The sequence below is a fragment of the Oncorhynchus mykiss genome, chromosome 6 (genome assembly GCF_013265735.2).
Source record: "Oncorhynchus mykiss isolate Arlee chromosome 6, USDA_OmykA_1.1, whole genome shotgun sequence".
NCBI lineage: Eukaryota > Metazoa > Chordata > Actinopteri > Salmoniformes > Salmonidae > Oncorhynchus > Oncorhynchus mykiss.
In genome coordinates, this window is record NC_048570.1 from 4918529 (window position 1) to 4946209 (window position 27681).

Sequence of the window (27681 nt, forward strand, 5' to 3'; positions counted from 1 at the left end):
CCTGTCCATCCACAGCAGCTCCAATACCTTCAGGTACTACTGAGTCACCCTGTCCATCCACAGCAGCTCCAATACCTTCAGGTACTACTGAGTCACCCTGTCCATCCACAGCAGCTCCAATACCTTCAGGTACTACTGAGTCACCCTGTCCATCCACAGCAGCTCCAATACCCTCAGGTACTACTGAGTCACCCTCACACGATGACACTGTAGCAGCTCCTATACCCTCAGGTACTACTGAGTTACCCTGTCCATCCACAGCAGCTCTAATACCTTCAGGTACTACTGAGTCACCCTGTCCATCCACAGCAGCTCCAATACTTTCAGGTACTACTGAGTCACCCTGTCCATCCACAGCAGCTCCTATACCCTCAGGTACTACTGAGTCACCCTGTCCATCCACAGCAGCTCCAATACCTTCAGGTACTACTGAGTCACCCTGTCCATCCACAGCAGCTCCAATACCCTCAGGTACTACTGAGTCACCCTGTCCATCCACAGCAGCTCCAATACCCTCAGGTACTACTGAGTCACCCTGTCCATCCACAGCAGCTCCAATACCTTCAGGTACTATTGAGTCACCCTGTCCATCCACAGCAGCTCCAATACCCTCAGGTACTACTGAGTCACCCTGTCCATCCACAGCAGCTCCAATACCCTCAGGTACTACTGAGTCACCCTGTCCATCCACAGCAGCTCCAATACCTTCAGGTACTACTGAGTCACCCTGTCCATCCACAGCAGCTCCAATACCCTCAGGTACTACTGAGTCACCCTGTCCATCCACAGCAGCTCCAATACCTTCAGGTACTACTGAGTCACCCTGTCCATCCACAGCAGCTCCAATACCCTCAGGTACTACTGAGTCACCCTGTCCATCCACAGCAGCTCCAATACCTTCAGGTACTACTGAGTCACCCTGTCCATCCACAGCAGCTCCAATACCCTCAGGTACTACTGAGTCACCCTGTCCATCCACAGCAGCTCCAATACCCTCAGGTACTACTGAGTCACCCTGTCCATCCACAGCAGCTCCAATACCTTCAGGTACTACTGAGTCACCCTGTCCATCCACAGCAGCTCCAATACCTTCAGGTACTACTGAGTCACCCTGTCCATCCACAGCAGCTCCAATACCCTCAGGTACTACTGAGTCACCCTCACACGATGACACTGTAGCAGCTCCTATACCCTCAGGTACTACTGAGTCACCCTGTCCATCCACAGCAGCTCCAATACCTTCAGGTACTACTGAGTCACCCTGTCCATCCACAGCAGCTCCAATACCTTCAGGTACTACTGAGTCACCCTGTCCATCCACAGCAGCTCCAATACCTTCAGGTACTACTGAGTCACCCTGTCCATCCACAGCAGCTCCAATACTTTCAGGTACTACTGAGTCACCCTGTCCATCCACAGCAGCTCCAATACCTTCAGGTACTACTGAGTCACCCTGTCCATCCACAGCAGCTCCAATACCTTCAGGTACTACTGAGTCACCCTCACACCATGACACTGTAGCAGCTCCTATACCCTCAGGTACTACTGAGTCACCCTGTCCATCCACAGCAGCTCCAATACCTTCAGGTACTACTGAGTCACCCTGTCCATCCACAGCAGCTCCAATACCCTCCGGTACTACTGAGTCACCCTGTCCATCCACAGCAGCTCCAATACCCTCAGGTACTACTGAGTCACCCTGTCCATCCACAGCAGCTCCAATACCTTCAGGTACTACTGAGTCACCCTCACACCATGACACTGTAGCAGCTCCTATACCCTCAGGTACTACTGAGTCACCCTGTCCATCCACAGCAGCTCCAATACCTTCAGGTACTACTGAGTCACCCTCACACCATGACACTGTAGCAGCTCCTATACCCTCAGGTACTACTGAGTCACCCTGTCCATCCACAGCAGCTCCAATACCTTCAGGTACTACTGAGTCACCCTCACACCATGACACTGTAGCAGCTCTTATACCCTCAGGTACTACTGAGTCACCCTGTCCATCCACAGCAGCTCCAATACCTTCAGGTACTACTGAGTCACCCTGTCCATCCACAGCAGCTCCAATACTTTCAGGTACTACTGAGTCACCCTGTCCATCCACAGCAGCTCCAATACCTTCAGGTACTACTGAGTCACCCTGTCCATCCACAGCAGCTCCAATACCCTCAGGTACTACTGAGTCACCCTGTCCATCCACAGCAGCTCCAATACCCTCAGGTACTACTGAGTCACCCTGTCCATCCACAGCAGCTCCAATACCTTCAGGTACTACTGAGTCACCCTGTCCATCCACAGCAGCTCCAATACCCTCAGGTACTACTGAGTCACCCTGTCCATCCACAGCAGCTCCAATACCTTCAGGTACTACTGAGTCACCCTCACACCATGACACTGTAGCAGCTCCTATACCCTCAGGTACTACTGAGTCACCCTGTCCATCCACAGCAGCTCCAATACCTTCAGGTACTACTGAGTCACCCTGTCCATCCACAGCAGCTCCAATACCTTCAGGTACTACTGAGTCACCCTGTCCATCCACAGCAGCTCCAATACCTTCAGGTACTACTGAGTCACCCTGTCCATCCACAGCAGCTCCAATACCTTCAGGTACTACTGAGTCACCCTGTCCATCCACAGCAGCTCCAATACCTTCAGGTACTACTGAGTCACCCTGTCCATCCACAGCAGCTCCAATACCTTCAGGTACTACTGAGTCACCCTCACACCATGACACTGTAGCAGCTCCTATACCCTCAGGTACTACTGAGTCACCCTGTCCATCCACAGCAGCTCCAATACCTTCAGGTACTACTGAGTCACCCTGTCCATCCACAGCAGCTCCAATACCCTCAGGTACTACTGAGTCACCCTGTCCATCCACAGCAGCTTCAATACCCTCAGGTACTACTGAGTCACCCTGTCCATCAACAGCAGCTCCAATACCCTCAGGTACTACTGAGTCACCCTGTCCATCCACAGCAGCTCCAATACCTTCAGGTACTACTGAGTCACCCTGTCCATCCACAGCAGCTCCAATACCCTCAGGTACTACTGAGTCACCCTGTCCATCCACAGCAGCTCCAATACCTTCAGGTACTACTGAGTCACCCTGTCCATCCACAGCAGCTCCTATACCCTCAGGTACTACTGAGTCACCCTGTCCATCCACAGCAGCTCCAATACCCTCAGGTACTACTGAGTCACCCTGTCCATCCACAGCAGCTCCAATACCCTCAGGTACTACTGAGTCACCCTGTCCATCCACAGCAGCTCCAATACCCTCAGGTACTACTGAGTCACCCTGTCCAACCACAGCAGCTCCAATACCCTCAGGTACTACTGAGTCACCCTGTCCATCCACAGCAGCTCCAATACCTTCAGGTACTACTGAGTCACCCTGTCCATCCACAGCAGCTCCTATACCTTCAGGTACTACTGAGTCACCCTGTCCATCCACAGCAGCTCCAATACCTTCAGGTACTACCGAGTCACCCTGTCCATCCACAGCAGCTCCAATACCTTCAGGTACTACTGAGTCACCCTGTCCATCCACAGCAGCTCCAATACCCTCAGGTACTACTGAGTCACCCTGTCCATCCACAGCAGCTTCAATACCTTCAGGTACTACTGAGTCACCCTGTCCATCCACAGCAGCTCCAATACCTTCAGGTACTACTGAGTCACCCTGTCCATCCACAGCAGCTCCAATACCTTCAGGTACTACTGAGTCACCCTGTCCATCCACAGCAACTCCAATACCCTCAGGTACTACTGAGTCACCCTGTCCATCCACAGCAGCTCCAATACCTTCAGGTACTACTGAGTCACCCTGTCCATCCACAGCAGCTCCAATACCTTCAGGTACTACTGAGTCACCCTGTCCATCCACAGCAGCTCCAATACCCTCAGGTACTACTGAGTCACCCTGTCCATCCACAGCAGCTCCAATACCTTCAGGTACTACTGAGTCACCCTGTCCATCCACAGCAGCTCCAATACCTTCAGGTACTACTGAGTCACCCTGTCCATCCACAGCAGCTCCAATACCCTCAGGTACTACTGAGTCACCCTGTCCATCCACAGCAACTCCAATACCCTCAGGTACTACTGAGTCACCCTGTCCATCCACAGCAGCTCCAATACCTTCAGGTACTACTGAGTCACCCTCACACGATGACACTGTAGCAGCCAACAAACCCCCCAAAAAACGTTTTGCAACATAACACAAAATCGGTGTCAAAGCTGCTCCACCCACTACTACTAACACCGCCCTTCAAGGTGACGGGCTGTCCCTGGGTTGTCCTGAACTGTACAGAGAGCCACATGATCTAACAAGATATATATATATATATATATATATAGATAGATATAGATATATATATATATATATATATAGATATATATATATGTATAGATATAGATATAGATATAGATATAGATATAGATATAGATATATATATATATAGTTTAGATTTCTCTAGATAGATCTATATCTATCTCTGTACCTTCAACAGTACCAGCAGGCCCTTCAGCAGTCGATCCAGCTCCAACAGCTACTCCAACAGCAGCAGCAGCAGCAGGCCCTGCTCCAACAACCGATGATGTTGCAGCCCATGAATCAGCAACAACAGACTCACTACGCAGCCATGGTAAGAGCCACGTCCATTGTCTAATTTGGCTTTTTATAAAGGAAATTCAGCCTTTTTGTGGGTCTTCTCAACTTTCAAATGCTGATCGAACTGCCTCCATGTTGTTGGTCGAATCCCCACCAGACACATTCGTGACACGCAGGTCACGTTTTCGGGTCACGTTTTCATTTGGGGACAGGTCGAAAACAAACATTCATGGACATTTTAGCTAGCTAGCTAGCTGTTGCTGGGAGATAAACATCGGGTGGTTGTAATTTTACCTGAAATGTGCTTAGTGTTGTTTTTGTTGTGTGTGGATCTTTTCCAGTATTTTGACCTGTTTTTTGTAGTCACAGAATCGTTTTGATCTCTATTGCCGACAATTAAATCCACAGATTGAAGAGGGAACTTAGTGTTCAGTTAGTTTTCTGTCAACACCGCGTGGCATTCTTCTGTGGATTTTAAATGGCAATTGGCAACCAACTTTTATTTAACTAGGCAAGCCAGTTAAGAACAAATTCTTATTTACGACGACGACAACACAGCATGGCAGCAACACAACATAGAGAGACATAATACGACAACACAGCATGGTACCAACACTACATAGAGAGAGACCTACAACAACACAGCATGGTAACAACACTACATAGAGACCTACAACAACACAGCATGGTAACAACACTACATAGAGAGAGACCTACAACAACACAGCATGGTAACAACACTACATAGAGAGAGACCTACAACAACACAGCATGGTAGCAACAATACATAGAGACCTACAACAACACAGCATGGTAACAACACTACATAGAGACCTACAACAACACAGCATGGTAACAACACTACATAGAGAGAGACCTACAACAACACAGCATGGTAACAACACTACATAGAAAGAGACCTACAACAACACAGCATGGTAACAACACTACATAGAAAGAGACCTACAACAACACAGCATGGTAACAACACTACATAGAGAGAGACCTACAACAACACAGCATGGTAACAACACTACATAGAAAGAGACCTACAACAACACAGCATGGTAACAACACTACATAGAAAGAGACCTACAACAACACAGCATGGTAACAACACTACATAGAGAGAGACCTACAACAACACAGCATGGTAACAACACTACATAGAAAGAGACCTACAACAACACAGGCATGGTAACAACACTACATAGAAAGAGACCTACAACAACACAGCATGGTACTAACACTACATAGAGAGAGACCTACAACAACACAGCATGGTACCAACACTACATAGAGAGAGACCTACAACAACACAGCATGGTAGCAACAATACATAGAGACCTACAACAACACAGCATGGTACTAACACTACATAGAGAGAGACCTACAACAACACAGCATGGTAACAACACTACATAGAGAGAGACCTACAACAACACAGCATGGTAACAACACTACATAGAGAGAGACCTACAACAACACAGCATGGTAACAACACTACATAGAGAGAGACCTACAACAACACAGCATGGTACTAACACTACATAGAGAGAGACCTACAACAACACAGCATGGTACCAACACTACATAGAGACCTACAACAACACAGCATGGTAGCAACACTACATAGAGAGAGACCTACAACAACACAGCATGGTACCAACACTACATAGAGACCTACAACAACACAGCATGGTAACAACACTACATAGAGACCTACAACAACACAGCATGGTAGCAACACTACATAGAGACCTACAACAACACAGCATGGTAGCAACACTACATAGAGACCTACAACAACACAGCATGGTAACAACACTACATAGAGAGAGACCTACAACAACACAGCATGGTAACAACACTACATGGAGACCTACAACAACACAGCATGGTAGCAACACTACATAGAGACCTACAACAACACAGCATGGTAACAACACTACATAGAGAGAGACCTACAACAACACAGCATGGTACCAACACTACATAGAGACCTACAACAACACAGCATGGTAGCAACACTACATAGAGACCTACAACAACACAGCATGGTACTAACACTACATAGAGACCTACAACAACACAGCATGGTAGCAACACTACATAGAGACCTACAACAACACAGCATGGTACTAACACTACATAGAGACCTACAACAACACAGCATGGTAGCAACACTACATAGAGAGAGACCTACAACAACACAGCATGGTAGCAACACTACATAAATAGAGACCTAAGACGACACCGCATGGGAGCAACACAACATAACAACATTGTAGCAACACAAAACAGGGTACAACCATTAATGGCCACAGACAACAGCAACAAGGGCACGAAGGTAGAGACAACACAACGATACATCACGCAAGACTGGACTGGAGTGTGAACCTCGTTCATCTTTCAGTCACCCTCGTGGGTTAGTATGCTCCAACATTTATATATAAATAACATATATATTTATAAAAAGTAACATTTTAACTGTCAGGTTAGTATGCTCCAACATTTATATATAAATAACATATATATTTATAAAAAGTAACATTTTAACTGTCAGGTTAGTATGCTCCAACATTTATATATAAATAACATATTTTCTAATGTTTCTTAAACACTCAGTGGTCAGTATAACAGACAAACACAGCCTGGTCTTGGTATAATTTCATTGAACACGGCGACACACACACACACACACACACACACACACAGTGGAGTTCACCCTCTCTTGACTGTGTGGACGGAGCAGATTCCTGCTGAAATGAAGCAGATGGTAACCGATGGTAACCGATGGTAACCGATGAGTGGAAAACAAGCTAAAAGTACCTCTGTCTTAACAAGTATGTTTGTGGAGGGCTGGTGTTTGGCCACAGAGGGTAACTCAACAGGATTGTGGGGGGTGTGAAGTTTACTATGAAGTAACACTTCTGTTTTGAAAGCTTGGCAGAGAGTCTTGTTTCTGTGCTGTTTTTTTTTTTAAGGGCATCTTGGACATGTCATGAAACCGTTTACTATCTTGGCCCCCTGCCCTGTTAAAAACTGTGTCGTTGCATTCCACAACAACAACATTGCATATTCCAGGTCAATCACTTGCAGTTTTTCAACTTTTTAATTATAGTATCTAAAAACCATTTTGCTGCTGATACCTCCCAGTGGTAGTTCTCCCATTTTGATTTAGACTCCTATTGATCAAATGAAATGTGTCTATGATCGTCTGTCACCGTTAGTTTCCGCCTTCCCTTCTCCCTGGCAGATGCACCAGTACCAACGGGCTTTTGCACAGCAACAGCATCAACACCCCACCCAGCAGCCCTATCCTCTGGAGTGTCAGCTTCCTCCGGGCTCCTATAACCTTGCTGGGCCTGTGCCTGGGACTATGTCCCCCGTGGAGCCTCCAGCCACTAACACCAGGTAACATCCCTCGACCTACTTAACCTCCACTGGGTTTTTACTGCAATATCTATGTAATGTGTCGGTTAGTAACAGACACCACAAGTAATTCTCTCTCTCTCTCCCACTCTCTCCCTCCTCCCTTGCGCTCTTTCTCTCTCTCTCTCTCTCTCTCTCTCTTTCTCTTTCTCTTTCTCTTTCTCTTTCTCTTTCTCTTTCTCTTTCTCTTTCTCTTTCTCTTTCTCTTTCTTCCTCTCCTCTCCTCTCCTCTCCTCTCCCTGCCCCTTGTACCCCAGTAGAAGCCCTCTGGTGGACTTCAAGGTGACCACCCCTCCTCCCCAGAGCCTGGTCACCCCCCAGAGCCACCCTCCTGACATGTCCCGATGGAACCCCTTCGGAGAGGACAACTTCTCCAAACTGACAGAGGAGGAGCTGCTGGACCGAGAGTTCGACCTCCTCAGAGCAAGCAAGTGTCCCGTCTTTTACCTCCCCCCCCCCCCCACCTCTACTATTCCATCTCTGACACTGCTTTTTTTTAGATAGATCTTCAACTAGTAACGGCCACCTCTCTCTCCCCTCTCTAACGGCCACCTCTCTCTCCCCTCTCTAACGGCCACCTCTCTCTCCCCTCTCTAACGGCCACCTCTCTCTCCCCTCTCTAACGGCCACCTCTCTCTCCCCTCTCTAACGGCCACCTCTCTCTCCCCTCTCTAACGGCCACCTCTCTCTCCCCTCTCTAACGGCCACCTCTCTCTCCCCTCTCTAACGGCCACCTCTCTCTCCCCTCTCTAACGGCCACCTCTCTCTCCCCTCTCTAACGGCCACCTCTCTCTCCCCTCTCTAACGGCCACCTCTCTCTCCCCTCTCTAACGGCCACCTCTCTCTCCCCTCTCTAACGGCCACCTCTCTCTCCCCTCTCTAACGGCCACCTCTCTCTCCCCTCTCTAACGGCCACCTCTCTCTCCCCTCTCTAACGGCCACCTCTCTCTCCCCTCTCTAACGGCCACCTCTCTCTCCCCTCTCTAACGGCCACCTCTCTCTCCCCTCTCTAACGGCCACCTCTCTCTCCCCTCTCTAACGGCCACCTCTCTCTCCCCTCTCTAACGGCCACCTCTCTCTCCCCTCTCTAACGGCCACCTCTCTCTCCCCTCTCTAACGGCCACCTCTCTCTCCCCTCTCTAACGGCCACCTCTCTCTCCCCTCTCTAACGGCCACCTCTCTCTCCCCTCTCTAACGGCCACCTCTCGCTCCCCTCTCTAACGGCCACCTCTCGCTCCCCTCTCTAACGGCCACCTCTCGCTCCCCTCTCTAACGGCCACCTCTCGCTCCCCTCTCTAACGGCCACCTCTCGCTCCCCTCTCTAACGGCCACCTCTCGCTCCCCTCTCTAACGGCCACCTCTCGCTCCCCTCTCTAACGGCCACCTCTCGCTCCCCTCTCTAACGGCCACCTCTCGCTCCCCTCTCTAACGGCCACCTCTCGCTCCCCTCTCTAACGGCCACCTCTCTCTCCCCTCTCTAACGGCCACCTCTCTCTCCCCTCTCTAACGGCCACCTCTCTCTCCCCTCTCTAACGGCCACCTCTCTCTCCCCTCTCTAACGGCCACCTCTCTCTCCCCTCTCTAACGGCCACCTCTCTCTCCCCTCTCTAACGGCCACCTCTCTCTCCCCTCTCTAACGGCCACCTCTCTCTCCCCTCTCTAACGGCCACCTCTCTCTCCCCTCTCTAACGGCCACCTCTCTCTCCCCTCTCTAACGGCCACCTCTCTCTCCCCTCTCTAACGGCCACCTCTCTCTCCCCTCTCTAACGGCCACCTCTCTCTCCCCTCTCTAACGGCCACCTCTCTCTCCCCTCTCTAACGGCCACCTCTCTCTCCCCTCTCTGTCTTAACAGGTAAACCTCTGGAGAGAACCAGTAGCCAGGAGGCAGACCGACCGCTGCAGCCAATCACCCCTGAAGACTTGTTTGGCTCCTCCCCCTTCCTGTCTAGTGCAGGCAAGTCCCCTTCCTGTCCTGCTCCAACACCTTAGTATGGGGGTACCCTCTCTTCTGTAGTCCAAACCACACTGTTCTGTCCCACATAAAACCCTAATAAACCCAAGAGGTTGTGAAATCTGAGCAGCAGTGCTGATCTAAGATCAGGTTCACACACCTCTTCCCCCCCCGACAATAAAGGATTATTCATTATGATCTAAAAGGCAAAACTGATCCTAGATCAGCACAACCTAGTCTTAGATGCTTTGTGAATACAGGCCGTGTTGCGTAACTGCAGTCTTTTGCTGCAACAACAGAGGATTTCAATGGTCAGATGGATTATATAATTGTTAGCAAGTTAGAGCCGGACAGTTGGTGTGTAACACATCTTGTTGATGAAGAGGATGGTAAAAGTAGTGATGTTTTTTTTTGTTGTCACAAACTAGCAGTGAGAACTGCTAAATGTGTGACCGTTGATATATATATTTGGTTGTTGTTGACATTTTGTAATTATATTTATCTTAATTAAACTCATTTGAAACTCGCCATGTTGATTTAGTTTTCAGTGGCCTTCAGTCTCAAAAGCCCTGTTAATTAAGGAGATTTGCCTCAAATGTGTTTTATTATTTTGTGGTTGGACTTTTACTACAGAGGTGTATTCTAGCTACAGCCCAACCCCCCCCCAAAAATGAATTGTATAACTAAAATATCTCTTACAAATGATCGGTAGAATGTTACACGATGTTTCTCCTAATAGTATGGTAAGTGGTAATTTTATCGTGCGAATGTAACTCGTAACTCGTGCGAGTATTTCTCTTCATTAGCTACGGACAGCTACATTTGGTTTGGTGGCAGTGGAAAGACCCCTATCTATTATGGAGTCACTTCCTGCTCTGTAAATGTGAATTGGTTATGAGTCATTCTAACAAACAATCTAGATTAGTTATTTAAGATACTTTTGTGTATACTTTTATTTATATATACAGTGCCTTGCGAAAGTATTCGGCCCCCTTGAACTTTGCGACCTTTTGCCACATTTCAGGCTTCAAACATAAAGATATAAAACTGTATTTTTTTTGTGAAGAATCAACAACAAGTGGGACACAATCATGAAGTGGAACGACATTTATTGGATATTTCAAACTTTTTTAACAAATCAAAAACTGAAAAATTGGGCGTGCAAAATTATTCAGCCCCCTTAAGTTAATACTTTGTAGCGCCACCTTTTGCTGCGATTACAGCTGTAAGTCGCTTGGGGTATGTCTCTATCAGTTTTGCACATCGAGAGACTGAATTTTTTTCCCATTCCTCCTTGGAAAAACTTAATTAGATATAACAGCCTCCACTCTTCTGGGAAGGATTTCAGTCAATTGAAATAAACTGTTATGAATAATTCAATTTTTTCCAAATGTATCTTAAATCCATGCACCAAATAAAATGTTACAGAAAACGTAGACAATATGAGTTTAGTGACTTGCGAAAGTCAATCCCCAATTTCTATTTTGTTGCCTGACTTATTTTTTTCTGGGATTGTATCATTTGATTTACACAATTTACACTTTGAAGATGCAAAATATTTTTAATTGTGAAAAAAAACAAGAAATAAGACAAACATCTTGTGTGTATAACTATTCACCCCACCCCCCGAAGTCAATACTTTGTAGAGCAAATTACAGCTGCAAGTCTCTTGGGGTGTGTCTCTATAAGCTTCGCACATCTAGCCACTGGGATTTTTGCCCATTCTTCAAGGCAAAACTTCTCCAGCTCCTTCAAGTTGGATGGGTTCTGCTGGTGTACAGCAGTCTTTAAGTCATACCACAGATTCTCAATTGGATTGAGGTCTGGGCTTTGACTAGGCCATTCCAAGACATTTAAATGTGTCCCCTTAAACCACTCGAGTGTTGCTTTACCAGTATGCTTAGGGTCATTGTCCTGCTGGAAGGTGAACCTCCGTCCCAGTCTTAAATCTCTGGAAGACTGAAACAGGTTTCCCTCAATAATTTCCCTGTATTTAGCGCCATCATTCCTTCAATTCCGACCAGTTTCCCAGTCCCTGCCAATGAAAAACATCCCCACAGCATGATGCTGCCACCACCATGCTTCAATGTGGGGATGGTATTCTCGGGGTGATGAGAGGTGTTGGGTTTGTGCCAGACAGTGTTTTCCTTGATGGCCAAAAAGCTCTGTTTTAGTCTCATCTGACCAGAGTACCACTTTCCAAATGTTTGGGGAGTCTCTCACCAAATGTGTTTGCAAATTTTTTTCTTGAAGCAGTGCAGTGGCTTTTTTCTGGCCACTCTTCTGTAAAGCCCAGCTCTGTGGAGTGTTATGGCTTAATGTGGTCTTATGGGCAGATACTCCAATTTATGCTGTGGAGCTTTGCAGCTGTTGGGGAATAATCAGTATTGGTTGGTAACATAGGTAAGATGTTTTATATTCCTCATATGTTTGTAAGTTACTTCTCATCAGAATGTTATTTTTGTATAATACTGTGGCGGGGTTGCAGTCATCTGTTCTCTGTCAAGACTAAGTTGCTTGGGCCGGAGAGAGGGGAGAGGTCAAGCGTGTATCTCTTGGCTCCACAATGTCTGTGTGCCAGTCAGTGTGTCTCCGTGATCTTGTCAAGATAGGATGGATTTAATATATGCCTGTTGATATGGAGGATTGGTTTATGGTTCCGAGTTTGAGAAAATAACATAGTTTAGGAGACAAAGCTGAACGATAAATTATGCCTATGCTGTCTCACTATGTGTCTTTTGCTATAAAGGATCTCAGTTGAAATGTGTGAGGGACTCTCAGAGAATTCATTGATAGACACTGAATTGATCTGAGAGTCACAGGGTTGTGATAGAGCTCATATAATTAAAGATGGACTTTGTGATAACTAACTCTGACTTGTGTGTGGTTTGCTCTCATGATTTGGTAAATAGAGGAAATTTCCACGACACAGCTCCTTCAGGGTTATCTTGTGTCTCTTTGTTGCCTCTCTGATTAATGCCCTCTTTGCCTGGTCTGTGAGTTTGTGGGCGGGTTTGTTGTGGGGCCATATTCTTTCCATTTTTTAATAATAATGGATTTAATGGTGCTCTGTCGAATGTTCAAAGTTTCAGATATTTTTTATAACCCAACCCTGATCTGTACTTCTCCACAACTTTGTCCCTGACCTGTTTGAAGAGTTCCTTGGTTTTCATGGTGCCGCTTGCTTGGTGGTGTTGCAGACTCTGGGGCCTTTCAGAACAGGTGTGTGTGTGTGTGTGTGTATATACTGAGATCATGTGACACTTAGATTGCACACCGGTGGACGTTATTGAACTAATTATGTGACTTCTGAAGGTAATTGGTGGCACCAGATCTTATTTAGGGGCTTCATAGCGAAGGGGGTGAATACATACTGTACATACGTACCACTTTTCACTTATTTTAATTTTTTTCTTGAAACCATTTTTTTGGACTTCACCAATTTGGACTATTTTGTGTTTGTCCATTACATGAAATCCAAATAAAAATCAATTTCAATTACAGGTTGTAATGCAACAAAATAGGAAAAACACCAAGGGTGATGACTACTTTTGCAATATTTGCTTACTGACATTGAATAGGTGTATAGGCTTCTTGGTACCGGTAATTTACTTTTAACAACATTCTCTTGTCTGCTTCAATCCAACAGGTTCTAGTGTGGTGGTGATAACTGATCAGCCTATTGAAGAGCTCAGTAACCCAGTCGGTGCCCCCGTACCTGTTCCTGTGGGCCAGCCAGCCCTTGAGGAAGTGCTGCAACCTCCGGTGGCAAAGGAGCACAAACCAAGTAGGAGGAGAAACTCTCCTATTGGCGGTTCACAAACGACTCGCAAACCAGGTGGTGACGAATCAGACAGTGACTTTGAGTCAGATCCTCCTTCCCCTAAGAGCAGCGAGGAGGAAGACGACCCGGAGGACGACGAAGGTCTGAACAACGAGCACAGAGAGTTCTTCAACGAACTGGAAGATTTGGAGGAAACGGAGATGCTGGGACATAGGCCTCTGCTGATGGACTCAGAGGCTGAGGAAGAGTACGACAAACACAGCTCCGACTCAGACTATGAACCCAGGAAGGTTAAGGAAGGACTTACTAGGAAGCTAAAAGGAGGCGTGGCTACTGCCACCCATGAGGGAAGTCCGAGATTGGAGTCAGAAGACACACTAATCACGATTACGCCTCCCGAGTCACCTGGTGTGGTGGCTGTTAGAGCATCCCCTTGTGTCGGTGGCATTGTGGACGTGTTTGGTGAGGATGTGTTTGGTGCTGTGCCCTTCTTTCCTCCAGCGGCAGCTCCAACAGCAGACATCTTCTCCGCGGCTCCCTTCAGACAGGTGAGCCAGGAGGCCATAGTCAACCAGCCCAGCCAGACCGTGGACGAGTTAGACGTCTTCACTAAGGCTCCGTTCAGCCGGAACCTCTCCAAATCTGGCAAGACTGGAAGCAGCGACTTCTCTATGGGTCGGACTCCGCCGGTGTCCCCTGAAAGCATCGACCCGTTCGGCTTCTCTCCCTTCCAGCCCGGCCCCACGGGTCTGCCACCAACCACCTCCAGGAGTGCCGAGGACATCTTCCGTCCAGCCTTCGAGAATTCTCTCAGCCCCCAGCAGCAGAGGCTGAAGCAGCGTAGCCTCCAGAAGTTGTCCTCACGTCAGAGGAAGTTCTCTGGTGGCACCAGCGGTGGCAGCAATGGCAAGCGCCACCACGGCACGCCCACTGGCGGTCGCAAGAACAACAAGCCCAGCTTCCGAACCCCCGAGCGCATCCGCCGGCACAAGAAGGTCGGCAGGAGGGACTCCCAGAGCTCCAACGAGTTCCTCAGCACCTCAGACTCCAAGGAGAACATCGGCGTCTGCGGCGTAACGATAGCAGACACCGACAAAGACAAAGGGGCTTCCCTGCCTAGCCTTCCTCATGAGGTCGACCCCTTCGGAGCCAATCCCTTTGGTCCTCAGGATGGCAGCCGACTTAACCAGTACCAAGGTCTTCTGGGGGACAGCAGGGCAGACATGGGTTCGGCCAATGGCAGGCCTCGGACTAGCTCCCTCCATGATGCGTTTGGGGATGGGAACATCATGGATGACTTTGGAGCGGTACCCTTCACAGAACTGGTGGAGCACCCTGGGCCTGAACAACAGCCGTCACAGCCAGTAGAGCTGGATCCTTTCGGGGCTGCACCGTTCCCCTCCAAACAGTGAATGTCTTGCTAGTCTTCCCGCCACACACACTCTCGTCTTTCTCAATCACACACACACTGCTGTGTTACACCAAGCCTATGGAGTCCCGGGGAGATATTCCCTTCCAAGGGATGTCAACTAGCTTGGTGGTGTGGTAGTTGATTCTATTTCCAGCCAAATTTAACCGCGATCGGCAACTGCGCTAATGTTTTTCCAATGCCCCCCCCCCCAAAATGATTTTTTTAATACATGAATACCTGGATTTTGGGATTAACAAAACCAACATAAACCTGTGGCTGAATTTTATTTCAGGTTCTGTATGAAGTTCCTTCGCCTGTACCTGTTAGCTGACAAGCCTTTTATGCTGCGTCGCAATACGTGTCTGAGACATGGAGATCGATTTTTGGTTTCACTCAAGATCATACTGTGTCAAACAAACAACAAGATTGCTCAGTTTTCAGATCACTTGAGTTGCTGCAAAAACAACACTTTTTTTTTTGTAAAGATTGTGGCCTCCATGATCTACCAATAAGATTTAATTTAGCACCATAAAGCCTTATAAACATGACTCCGCCTTGCTGCACAGTACCTCGGAAGCCATTTCCTTAGCCAAATGGTTAACATTGCCTTTTGTGTCAACGGAGTGATTCGTTTCAGAGCCTTTATCACTTTGTCATTTCACCCTTCTTAGACCCTTTCATTTCTATGTATTTTATATATATATATATATATAATTTTTTCCATTTAGTCTACTTACAGTAGTAGATAACAGCTAATTTAGTTTGTTGGGATTTTTCATTGCAATATATTCACTAGAATGAAAGGGATTCGGGTTTGTTTAATTTCTTTTTAAAGATGACTCTTTTTTTATTATTTAGGATTTTTCATTTTAGGTTTAATTCCAGACTTTGAACTTGTCAATAAGTACTGTTTTAATGTGATCTTTTACCTCAAAACAATAAAAAATAAAAATCATTATCATTTTTTGAATAAGGGGAAAAACACAACCCATTTTTCCTACATGGCGATATTGAATATAATATATCTGACTACTTCCACCTCTTGAGACAGTCTTCTGTCTTTGGTAACATAAACCATGCCAAATCTACTACCATTTACTTGTAGTCTAATTAGAATCAGGTCATGTGTCCAAATTGTTTAAATTAATGCACTTTCAGCGTCGACTCTTCCATTGGCTAGTTATGAATCTGAGGCTACAGAAAGGACAAACATGTCGCTGTCTGATAACCCCGTAACACTATTATTATTATTATTATTATTATTATTATTATTATTATTTGTTTTCATTCTATTGAAAGCAGTAACTCTCAATCTACTCTGAACATTTCATGACTCGGATCAAGAAGCTATTCAAAATGGAAGTTGCATAATTGTATGTTCATTAAGCAGAAAAATATGGATAAAAAAAAAAAAATATATATATATATATATATATATATATATATATATATATTTTTTTTTTTTTTTGTTGAATTTCCTGAAAAGTTTGTTTAGGAGATGAGATGATTCTCAGACAGTGACGATATGTACCAACCTTTGGCACATTAACTTTGACTGAAAAAAAGCTCGTAGCTGCCTTATTCGCCTAGCCTATGGAACCCTGTGGTTTAACATGTTTATGTTTCATTTTTATTTAAGGTTAATCTTGTTTTGTGTTTATCATGCTATACTGCTGTCCAATAATGCAATAAACAAGTTTGATTTAAATGTGCGTTGTCGTCCTTGGAAAAGTCATGTAAAGCACTTTTTTTTTTGAGCCCTCTGCTAGCTATATTGATTTTTTTTATTCATAACTCATGAGCAATAAAAGTCCACATGTAAAAAAAAAAAGAATGGCGTCGGAGGGGTTTTACTCCTGACCAATTGTTCAATTTTGTGTTTTATTTGTTTTTAGCATTGTTTTTAACTTATTAATTGTACATAATGTTGATGCTACTGTCTCTCATGACTGAAAAGAGCTTCTGGACATCAGACCAGCGATTTACTCATCTCCACCTGGACAATTTTTTTTCTTTTTTTTTTTTTCTTTAATGAGTCTGACAGGAAGGAGATAATGTTGCTCCCAGACGAGGCCCAAATCCCCTTCATTCGCATGAAGAAAGGGAAATACAAGGGGCGCTAAAACTCTAGACCACCTTCACTCCACACGCAGAGACACATACAAAGCTCGCCCTCCATTTTGTAATATCTGACCATAATTTCATCCTGATTCCTGCTTACAAAAAAAATTAAGCAGGACATATCAGCGATCCGGAAGTGGTCAGATGACACAGATGCGATGCTAGAGGACTGTTGCTAGCACAGACTGGAATATGTTCCGGGATTCATCCAATGGCATTGAGTATGTGCATCGCCGACATCATCCCCCACAGTGACCGTACATATCCCAACCAGAAGCCATGGATTACAGGCAACATCCGCACCAAGCTAAAGGCTAGAGCTGCCGCTTTCAAGGAGCGGGACACAAATCCGGAGGCTTATGAAGAGATATACTATACCCTCAGACAAACTATCAAACAGGCAAAGTGACAATACAGGACTAAGATTGTATCCTACTACACTGGCTCTGACGCTCATCAAATGTGGCAGGGCTTGCAAACAATTACGGACAACAAAAGAAAACCCAGCCGTGAGCTGCCCAGTAACGCAAGCCTACCAGATGAGCTAAATGTCTTTTTATACTCGCTTCGATGCAAGCAACACTGAAGCATGCATGAGAGCACCAGCTGTTCCGGACAACTGTGTGATCACTCTCTGTAAGCTGATGTGAACAAGACCTTTTAAACAGGTCAACATTCCCAAGGTCGCAGGGCCATACGGATTATCAGGACGTGTACTCCGAGCATGTGCTGACCATCTGGCAAGTGTCTTCACTGACATGTTCAACCTATCCCTGCCTGATTCTGTAATACCAACATGTTTCAAGCAGACCACCATAGTACCTGTGCCCAAGAAAGTAAAGGTAACCTTCCTAAATGACTACCGCCAAGTAGCACTCACATTGATAGCCATGGAGTGCTTTGAAAGGCTGGTCATCAACACTGTCATGCCAGAAACCCTAGACCACCCCAACAGATCCACAGATGATGCAATCTCAATCACACTCCACACTGCCCTTTCACACCTGAACAAAAGGAACACCTATGTGAGAATGCTGTTCATTGACTACAGCTCAGCGTTCAATCACATAGTGCCCACAAAGCTCATCATTAAGCTAAGGACCCTAGGACTAAACACCTCCCTCTGCAACTGGATCCTGGACTTCCTGACGGGTTGCCCCCAGGTAGTAAGGGTAGGTAACAACACATCTGCCACGCTGATCCTAAACACGGGGGCCCCTGCGTGCTTAGTCCCCTACTGTACTCCGTGTTTCCCCACGACTGTATTCCCACACAAGTTTGCTGACAACACAATGGTGATAGGCCTGATTACCAATGATTAGACAGCCTATGGGGAGGTGGTCAGAGACCTGGCAGTGTGGCGCTAGGACAACAACCTCAACATGAGCAAGACAAAGGAGATGATCGTGGACTACATGAAAAGGATGGCCTAACACACCCCCATTCACAACGACGGGGGTGAAGTGGAGCGGGTCGAGAGCTTCAAGTTCCTTGGTGACGCACACCACATGACCAACAAACTATCATGGTCCGAACACACCAAGACAGTCGTGATGTGCGATCGGGTTCAAGTCCTGGATCTGGCTGGGCATTCAGAGACTTTACTGCGTAGCCTTTGGCTGAGTGCTTAGGGTCGTTGTCCTGTTGGAAGGTGAACCTTCGCCCCAGTCTGAGATCCTGAGTGCTTAGGGTCGTTGTCCTGTTGGAAGGTGTACCTTCGCCCCAGTCTGAGGTCCTGAGTGCTCTGGAGCAGGTTTTCATCAAGGATCTCTGTATTTTGCTCTGTTCATTTTTTTTCCTCAAACCTGACTAGTCTCTCAGTCCCAGCCGCTGATAAACATCCCCACAGCATGATTCCGCCACCACCATGCTACACCATAGGGTTGGTGCCAGGTTTCCTCCAAAAGTGATTATTGGCATTCAGGCCAAAGAGTTCAATCTTGGTTTCATCAGACCAGAGAATCTTGTTTCTCACGGTCTTCGTCTCTTGGTGCCTTTTGGGAAACTCCAAGCGGGCTGTCATGTGCTTTTTACTGAGGAGTGGCTTCTGTCTGACCACTCTACCATAAAGGCCTAATTGGTGGAGTGCTGCAAACATGGTTGTCCTTCTGGAAGGTTCTCCCATCTCCACAGTGAAAGTATGGAGCTCTGTCAGTGACCATTGGGTTCTTGGTCACCTCCCTGACCGGCCTCCCGGGGATTGCTCAGTTTTGCCTAGCTGCCAGCTCTAGGTAGAATCTTGGTAGTTCCAAACTTCTTACATTTAAGAATTATGGAGGCCACTGTGTTCTTCGGTACCTTCAATGCTGCGGAATTGTTTTTTTTACCCTTCCCCAAGTCTGTGCCTCGAGAGAATCCTGTCTCGGAGCTCCACGGACAATTCCTTTAACCTCATTACTTGGTTTTTGCTCTGACATGCACTGTCAACTGTGGGACCTTTATATAGACAGGTGTGTGCCTTCCCAAATCATGTCCAATCAAATTGTAGTAACATCTCATGGATTATCAATGGAAACAGGATGCACCTGAGCTCAAGTTCGAGTCTGATAGCGAAGGGTCTGAATACTTATGTAAATATGGTATTTCTCCTTTTCCTATTTTTAATAAATTGGCAAACATCTCTAAACCTGTTTTTGCTTTGTTATAATGGGGTATTGTGTGTAGATTGAGGATTTAAAAAAATATATATTTTAGAAAGTTTCAAGGGGTCGTAATACTTTCCGAAGGCTCTGAAGTTGAATCAAATCACATTTTATTTGTCACAAACACATGGTTAGCAGATGTTACTGGTCACATGGTTAGTAGATGTTATTGGTCACATACACATGGTTAGTAGATGTTATTGGTCACATACACACGGTTAGTAGATGTTATTCGGTCACATACACACGGTTAGCAGATGTTAATGGTCACATACACATGGTTAGCAGATGTTAATGGTCACATACACATGGTTAGCAGATGTTAATGGTCACATACACATGGTTAGCAGATGTTAATGGTCACATACACATGGTTAGCAGATGTTAATGGTTACATACACATGGTTAGCAGATGTTAATGGTTACCTACACATGGTTAGCAGATGTTAATGGTCACACATGGTTAGCAGATGTTATTCGGTCACATACACATGGTTAGCAGATGTTATTGGTCACATGGTTAGCAGATGTTATTGGTCACATGGTTAGCAGATGTTATTGGTCACATGGTTAGCAGATGTTATTGGTCACATGGTTAGCAGATGTTAATGGTCACATACACATGGTTAGCAGATGTTATTCGGTCACATACACATGGTTAGCAGATGTTATTGGTCACATGGTTAGCAGATGTTATTGGTCACATGGTTAGCAGATGTTAATGGTCACATACACATGGTTAGCAGATGTTAATGGTCACATACACATGGTTAGCAGATGTTAATGGTCACATACACATGGATGTTATTGGTCACATGGTTAGCAGATGTTATTGGTCACATGGTTAGCAGATGTTATTGGTCACATGGTTAGCAGATGTTAATGGTCACATACACATGGTTAGCAGATGTTATTCGGTCACATACACATGGTTAGCAGATGTTATTGGTCACATGGTTAGCAGATGTTAATGGTCACATACACATGGTTAGCAGATGTTATTCGGTCACATACACATGGTTAGCAGATGTTATTCGGTCACATACACATGGTTTGCAGATGTTAATGCGAGTGTAGAGAAATGCTTGTGCTTCTAGTTCCGACAGTGCAGTAATATCTAACAAGTAATCTAACAAATTCAGAACACCTACCTTATACACACAAAATGTAAGGGATGAATAAGAATATGTACATATAAATATATGGATGAGTGATGGCCGAACGGCATAGGCAAGATGCAGTAGATGGTATAGAACAGTATATACATATGAGATGAGTAAGGGTATGGGTAGGGGTAAGGGTAGGGTATGTAAACAAAGTGGCATAGTTATTAAATCCATTTATTAAAGTAGCAAAAATTTGAGTCAGTATGTTGGCAGCAGCCACTCTATGTTAGTGACAGCTGTTTATAACAGTCTGATGGCCTTGAGATAGAAGCTGTTTTTCAGTCTCTCGGTCCCAGCTTTGATGCACCTGTACCGACTTCGCCTTCTGGATGATAGCGGGTGAACAGGCAGTAGCTCGGGTGGTTGTTGTCCTTGATTCTTCCTGTGACATCGGGTTCTGTAGGTGTCCTGGAGGCCAGGGAGTTTGCCCCCCAGTGATGAGTTGTGCAGACCTCACTACCCTCTGGAGAGCCTTGCAGTTGAGGGCGGTGCAGTTTCCGTACCAGGTGGTGTTACAGCCCGACAGGATGCTCTCGATTGTGTATCTGTAAAAGTTTTCGGTGACAAGCCAAATTTCTTCAGCCTCCTGAGGTTGAAGAGGTGCTGTTGCGCGTTCTTCACCACACTGTGTGGGTGGACCATTTCAGTTTGTCCGTCATGTGTACGCAGAGGATCTTAACTTTCCACCTTCTCCACTACTGTCCTGTCGATGTGGATTGTTTTGTTTGAGTAAGAGGTTATTTTCCTGACACCATACTCTGTGGGCCCTCACTACCACTGTAGTGTCGTCTGCAAACTTGATGATTGAGTTGGAAGTGTGCATGGCCACGCAGTCATGGGTGAACAGGGAGTACAGGAGAGGGCTGAGAACGCACCCTTGTGTGGCCCCAGTGTTGAGGATCAGCGGGGTGGAGATGTTGTTACCTACCCTCACCACCTGGGGGCGGCCCGTCAAATGTCCAGGACCCAGTTACAAAGGGCGGGGTCGAGACCCAGGGTCTCGAGCTTAATAACGAGTTTGGAGGGTACTATGGTATTAAATGCTGAGCTGTAGTCAATGAACAGCATTCTCACATAGGTATTCCTCTTGTCCAGATGGGTTAGGGCAGTGTGCAGTGTGGTTGAGATTGTATCGTCAGTGGACCTATTGGGGCGGTTAGCAAATTCGAGTGGGTCTATGGTAACAGGTGATATGATACTTGACTAGTCTCTCAAAGCACTTCATGATGACAGAAGTGAGTGCTACAGGGAGATAGTCATTTAGTTCAGTCACCTTTGCCTTCTTGGGAGCAGGAACAATGTTGGACATCTTGAAGCATGAGGAGACAGCAGACTGGGATAGGGAGAGATTGAATATGTCCATAAACACACCAGCCAGCTGGTCTGCGCATGCTCTGAGGACACGGCTAGGGATGCACGTCTGGGCCGGCAGCCCTGTGAGTGTTTAACACGTTTAAATGTTTTACTCAAGTTGGCCACGGTGAAGGAGAGCCCACAGGCTTTAGTAGGGGGCGGTGTCAGTGGCACTGCATTGTCCTCAGCGAGCAAAGAAGTTGTCTAATTTGTCTGGAAGCAAGACATCAATGTCCGCGACTGGTTTTCTTTTTGTGATTGACTGTAGACCCTGCCACACGTCTCGTGTTTGTGTGTGTATAAGTTTGAACACACCTTCCCATTCAAGGGTATTTCTTTACTTTTACTGTCTCCATTGTAAAAAAAATAAATAGTGAAGATGTCAAAACTATGAAATAACACCTATGGGATCATGTAGTAACCAAAAAAAGTGTTAAACAAATGAACATATTTTATATTTGAGATTCTTCAAAGTAGCCACCCTTTGCTTTGATAACAACTTTGCACAATCATGGCATTCTCTCAACCAGCTTCATGAGGTAGGTACCTGGAATACATTTCAATTAACAGGTGTGCTTTTTTTGGTTCCAACCGTTGTGTTTTTGTGAGATGCAGAGTAGGTGAACGGATGATCTCGGCATGTGTGTTTCCCACCGTGAAGCATGGAAGAGGTGTGATGGTGTGGGGGTGCTTTGCTGTTGACACTCAGTTGTTTAAAAAAAATAAAAATAATAATATTCAAGGCACATTTAACCACCATGGCTACCACAGCATTCTGCGGCGATATGCCATCCCATCTGGTTTGCTCTTAGTAGGATTATCATTTGTTTTTCAACAGGACAATGACCCAACACACCCCTTGGTTGCTATTTGACCAAGGAGAGTGATGGAGTGCTGTATCAGATGACCTGGCCTCCACAATCACCCGAGCTCCACCTTAATTGAGATGGTTTGGGATGAGTTGGACCACAGAGTGAAGGAAAAGCAGCCAACAAGTGCTCAGAAAATGTGGGAACCTGAAAAGCATTCCAGGTGAAGCTGGTTGAGAGAATGTCAAGATTGTGTAAAGCTGTCAAGGCAAAAGGGTGGCGACTTTGAAGAATATAAAATATATTTTGGTTAGCTTAACAATTTTTTTGGTTACTACATGATTACATATGGTATTTCATAGTTTTGATGTCTTCTCTATTATTCTACCATGTAGAAAATAGTAAAAACTAAGAAAAACTGTTGAATGAGTATGTGTCCAAACTTTTGACTGGTACTGTCTATACAAAAATATGTGGACATGCTTTCAGAAACAGTCACACCTGTTGCTGGCCGGTGTTTAAAATCGAGCACACAGCCATGCAATCTCCATAAACAAACATTGGCAGTAGAATTCAGTGACTTTCAACGTGGCACTGATGTTATTGTGAAGTGGAAACGTCTAGGAGCAACAACGGCTCAGCCGCGAAGTGGTAGGCCACACAAGCTCACAGAGCAGGACAGCCGAGTGCTGAAGCGCCTCGCGCATAAGTATACTCTGTCCTCGGTTTCAACACTCACTACCAAGTTCCAAACTGCCTTTGGAAGCAATGTCAGCACAATAAAAGTTTGTTGGGAGCTTTCCGTGGCCGAACGCACACAAGCCTAAAATCACCATGCGCAATGCCAAGCGTCAGCTGGAGTGGTGTAAAGTTCACCGCCATTGGACTCTGGAGCAGTGTAAACACGTTCTTTGGAGTGATGAATAATGCTTCACCATCTGGCAGTCCGACAGATGAATCTGGTTTTGGCGGATGCCAGGAGAACGCTACCTGCCCCATTTGCGTTGTGCCAACTGTACAATTTGGTGGAGAAGGAATCATGGTCTGGGGCTGTTTTTCATGGTTCGTACTAGGCCCCTTAGTTCCAGTGAAAGGACGTCTTAATGCTGGACAGTCCTAGGTGTGCTGCAGGCGTGCAGGGCTGGACAGTCCTAGGTGTGCTGCAGATGTGCAGGGCTGCGCAGTCCTAGGTCTTCCGGGCTTGGCTGTCCTAGGTGTTCCACAGGTATTCCGGACAGTCCTAGGAGTTCCGGGCTGGGCCGTCCTAGCTGTTCCGCAGGTATTCCGGACAGTCTTAGGAGTTCCAGGCTGGGCCGTCCTAGGTGTTCCGCAGGTATTCCGGACAGTCCTAGGTGTTCTGGGCTGGGCCGTCCTAGCTGTTCCGCAGGTATTCTGGACAGTCCTAGGTGTTCTGGGCTGGGCAGCCCTAGGTGTTCTGGAATGGGCCGTCCTAGGTGTGCTGCAGGTATTCTGGACAGTCCCAGGTGTTCCGCAGGTATTCTGGACAGTCCTAGGTGCTCCGCAGGTGTTCCGGGCTGGGCCGTCCTAGATGTTCCGCAGGTATTCTGGACAGTCCTAGGTGTTCCGGGCTGGGCAGTCCTAGGTGTTCTAGACTGGGCCGTCCTAGGTGTTCCGCAGGTATTCTGGACAGTCCTAGGTGTTCCGGGCTGGGCAGCCCTGGGTGTGCAGGACTGGGCAGTCCTAGGTGTCAAGGACTGGGCAGTCCTAGGTGTCAAGGACTGGGCAGGGTAGTCCTAGGTGTTCCGGGCTGGACAGTCCTAGGTGTTCCGCAAGTATTCTGGGCTGGGCAGTCCTAGGTGTTCCGGGCTGGACAGTCGTAGGTGTGCTGCAGGTATCCTGGGCTGGGCAGTCCTAGGTGTTCCGCAGGTATTCTGGACAGTCCTAGGTGTTCCGCAGGTATTCTGGGCTGGGCAGTCCTAGGTGTGCTGCAGGTATTCTGGGCTGGTCAGTCCTAGGTGTGCTGCAGGTATTCTGGGCTGGTCAGTCCTAGGTGTGCTGCAGGTATTCTGGGCTGGACAGTCCTAGGTGTGCTGCAGGTATTCTGGACAGTCCAAGGTGCTCCGCAGGTATCCTGGGCTGGGCAGTCCTAGGTGTTCCGGGCTGGACAGTCGTAGGTGTGCTGCAGGTATTCTGAGCTGGTCAGTCCTAGGTGTGATGCATGTATCCTGGACTGGGCAGTCCTAGGTGTGCAATACTGGACAGTCCTAGGTGTGCAGGACTGGGTAGTCCTACGTGTGCAATACTGGGCAGTCCTAGGTGTGCAATACTGGACAGTCCTAGGTCTTCCGGGCTGGGCAGTCCTAGGTGTTCCGGGCTGGACAGTCCTAGGTGTAAAGGACTGGGCAGGTCTAGGTGTGCAATACTGGACAGTCCTAGGTGTGCAGGACTGGGTAGTCCTAGGTGTGCAATACTGAACAGTCCTAGGTGTGCAGGACTGGGTAGTCCTAGGTGTGCAGGACTGGGCAGTCCTAGGTGTGCAATACCAGAACTTATGGTAATAGGGAATGGGTTTACAAAGACAAACCGAGAATGTATGGTCTCCAAACCAGGTTCATCACCATGACAACGAGGGAACCCGAAATGAAATTTTAGGCTCTATCTCAATTTGTTTTTCTGTGATTTCCTTGCATCCCGTCTACTCGCTTGCCAAAAGTCCCCTCACACCTTCTCCAAATGTATTTAAAGAAGGTGAGGAGAGAGGGATGCAAGAAATTCAAGGGGAAAAAAAAATGTTTTATTGAGAAAGGGGTTAACTCAAACAGCTTACCTGGGAAGTAGCACTCGGGAACCTTAGAGACGTACAGGACAAAGGCTAAGGCAACGATCGCATACATCCCCAGAACATGAGGAATATAAGACAATCCAGCTCTAGCACACGTTAAATTAGGTCAATGAACCACCGGTAACTTTCCCAAGAATGTCTGGTTTTCCCAGAAACCTGGTTGGTTACTGCCGCCGCCCTCGGAACACACGTGTCCCAGAAGTCGGCGGTTTGATTCCCCGTTTCACTTTTTATTGCTGTATCCCTGTCCTCAGTCTTCCCGTCTACATTTCCGGGCCTGTATCTTCAAGCTTTATTAACGTAGACCAAAAATAAACCCACGTCGGAGGACTCCAACTAGAGGATTCCCTCCTAATTTAATTTATCCTTCAACTGGGATGTCTGGAAGGGGGATAAAAAAAAAAAGGGATTTTGGTCGAAAGTTACCCAGACTTGAACGCGTTCTGAAGCGCCAGTTCCAATGTACAGTGGGGATGAGGCCATAGCTGTCCACGCTGCAGGAGATGACGCGGAATTGCTGCCACTGCTTACTGAGTTAGTGAGGGGTGGGGTGGATCTGGGTAAAGAACACTGCCAGGATCACGGCTAGCACTGAAACAAAGTACACCTGACGCCAGTACTGTGGAAAAGTAGAAGAAGATGACTTAATTGTCACAGAGACACATCTTTTCCCTTTATCCCAATCCACCCAACACCCTCTCTTGTTTTTTTTTAAAGTTTTTTTAAAAGTTTTTTTAAGAAATATATTAAATTAAAAGATTTCTTAAAAATACAAGTGTACTTTCTCAAGGCATCTGCACCAAACAAAATCCAGATACACACTTGCTTGCCAATTTGGGTGGAATTTCAGTTTTCACAGTGAATTAATTTTCACGTCGAGAAATGTGCCCACACAAACACGAGCATAATTTAGGTTTTCTGGAATATACACCTTGTACATTTGGCAAAGTTTTTTACATTCCACAAAACTCGCCTTTCTATTGTATTTGATTTATACTACTCAAAATAATACATTTTTGTTTTATTTTTCTTGTTGAAGCCCTTTTCTCTTTGGGGACTTGGCTGATTGAGTAGTCACCCAAAGTGGAGGCGCCCCAGTCTTGGCAGGCATGGGGGAGTAGTGGAGATGGTTCTGGCTCCCCTATGTGTGAATGTCATATGGTGGGTAACAGGAGTGATGGACCGTTCTGTGAACGCAGCCATCTGGTTCTGACTGGAGCAGATTTCAGCTGCGTTCTGGGGGCACAATAACCCAGCACTTCCAATATGCGGGGGGGAAACTGCTTACTGGTGCCACCGCCAAAAATTCTGAGAGACAGACATACCGCCGCAAAGCACCCACAGGACAGAAACGAGTGAGTGGGAGGTAACTGGAAAGAGGGAAGGAACGGACGGATTTGCTTGGGCAAAACATCAAAGTCCAAATTGTTTTCCTTCAGTAACAGAGCAGCAAATGAAATGAAACTCACATCGTATTTATTTTTCTAGGAATAATGAATTTATCAAGAGAATTTCAATTATCTCCATGGGCCATCCATGTCAAAATTGCAGAACAGAAAAAGCAGTCTCCGCTATTAA

At 46.4% G+C, this 27681-nt stretch overlaps 1 protein-coding gene across 2 annotated transcripts in view; it reads left to right on the top strand.

Moving 5' to 3' along the window:
• Positions 1-16921, top strand: part of bmp2k (BMP2 inducible kinase) — a 92575-nt gene extending 75654 nt beyond the window's left edge. The window contains exons 12-16 of one of the 2 annotated variants that reach the window (XM_036979244.1): positions 4527-4661; positions 7887-8044; positions 8320-8489; positions 9916-10017; positions 13664-16921. In XM_036979244.1, coding sequence (XP_036835139.1) covers positions 4527-4661; positions 7887-8044; positions 8320-8489; positions 9916-10017; positions 13664-15210 — 2112 coding nt within the window. In that variant the 3' untranslated portion in view covers positions 15211-16921. The remainder of the gene's footprint in view (positions 1-4526; positions 4662-7886; positions 8045-8319; positions 8490-9915; positions 10018-13663) is intronic. The other variant, XM_036979245.1, reaches the window with a different exon arrangement.
• The last annotated feature ends 10760 nt before the right edge of the window (positions 16922-27681 follow it).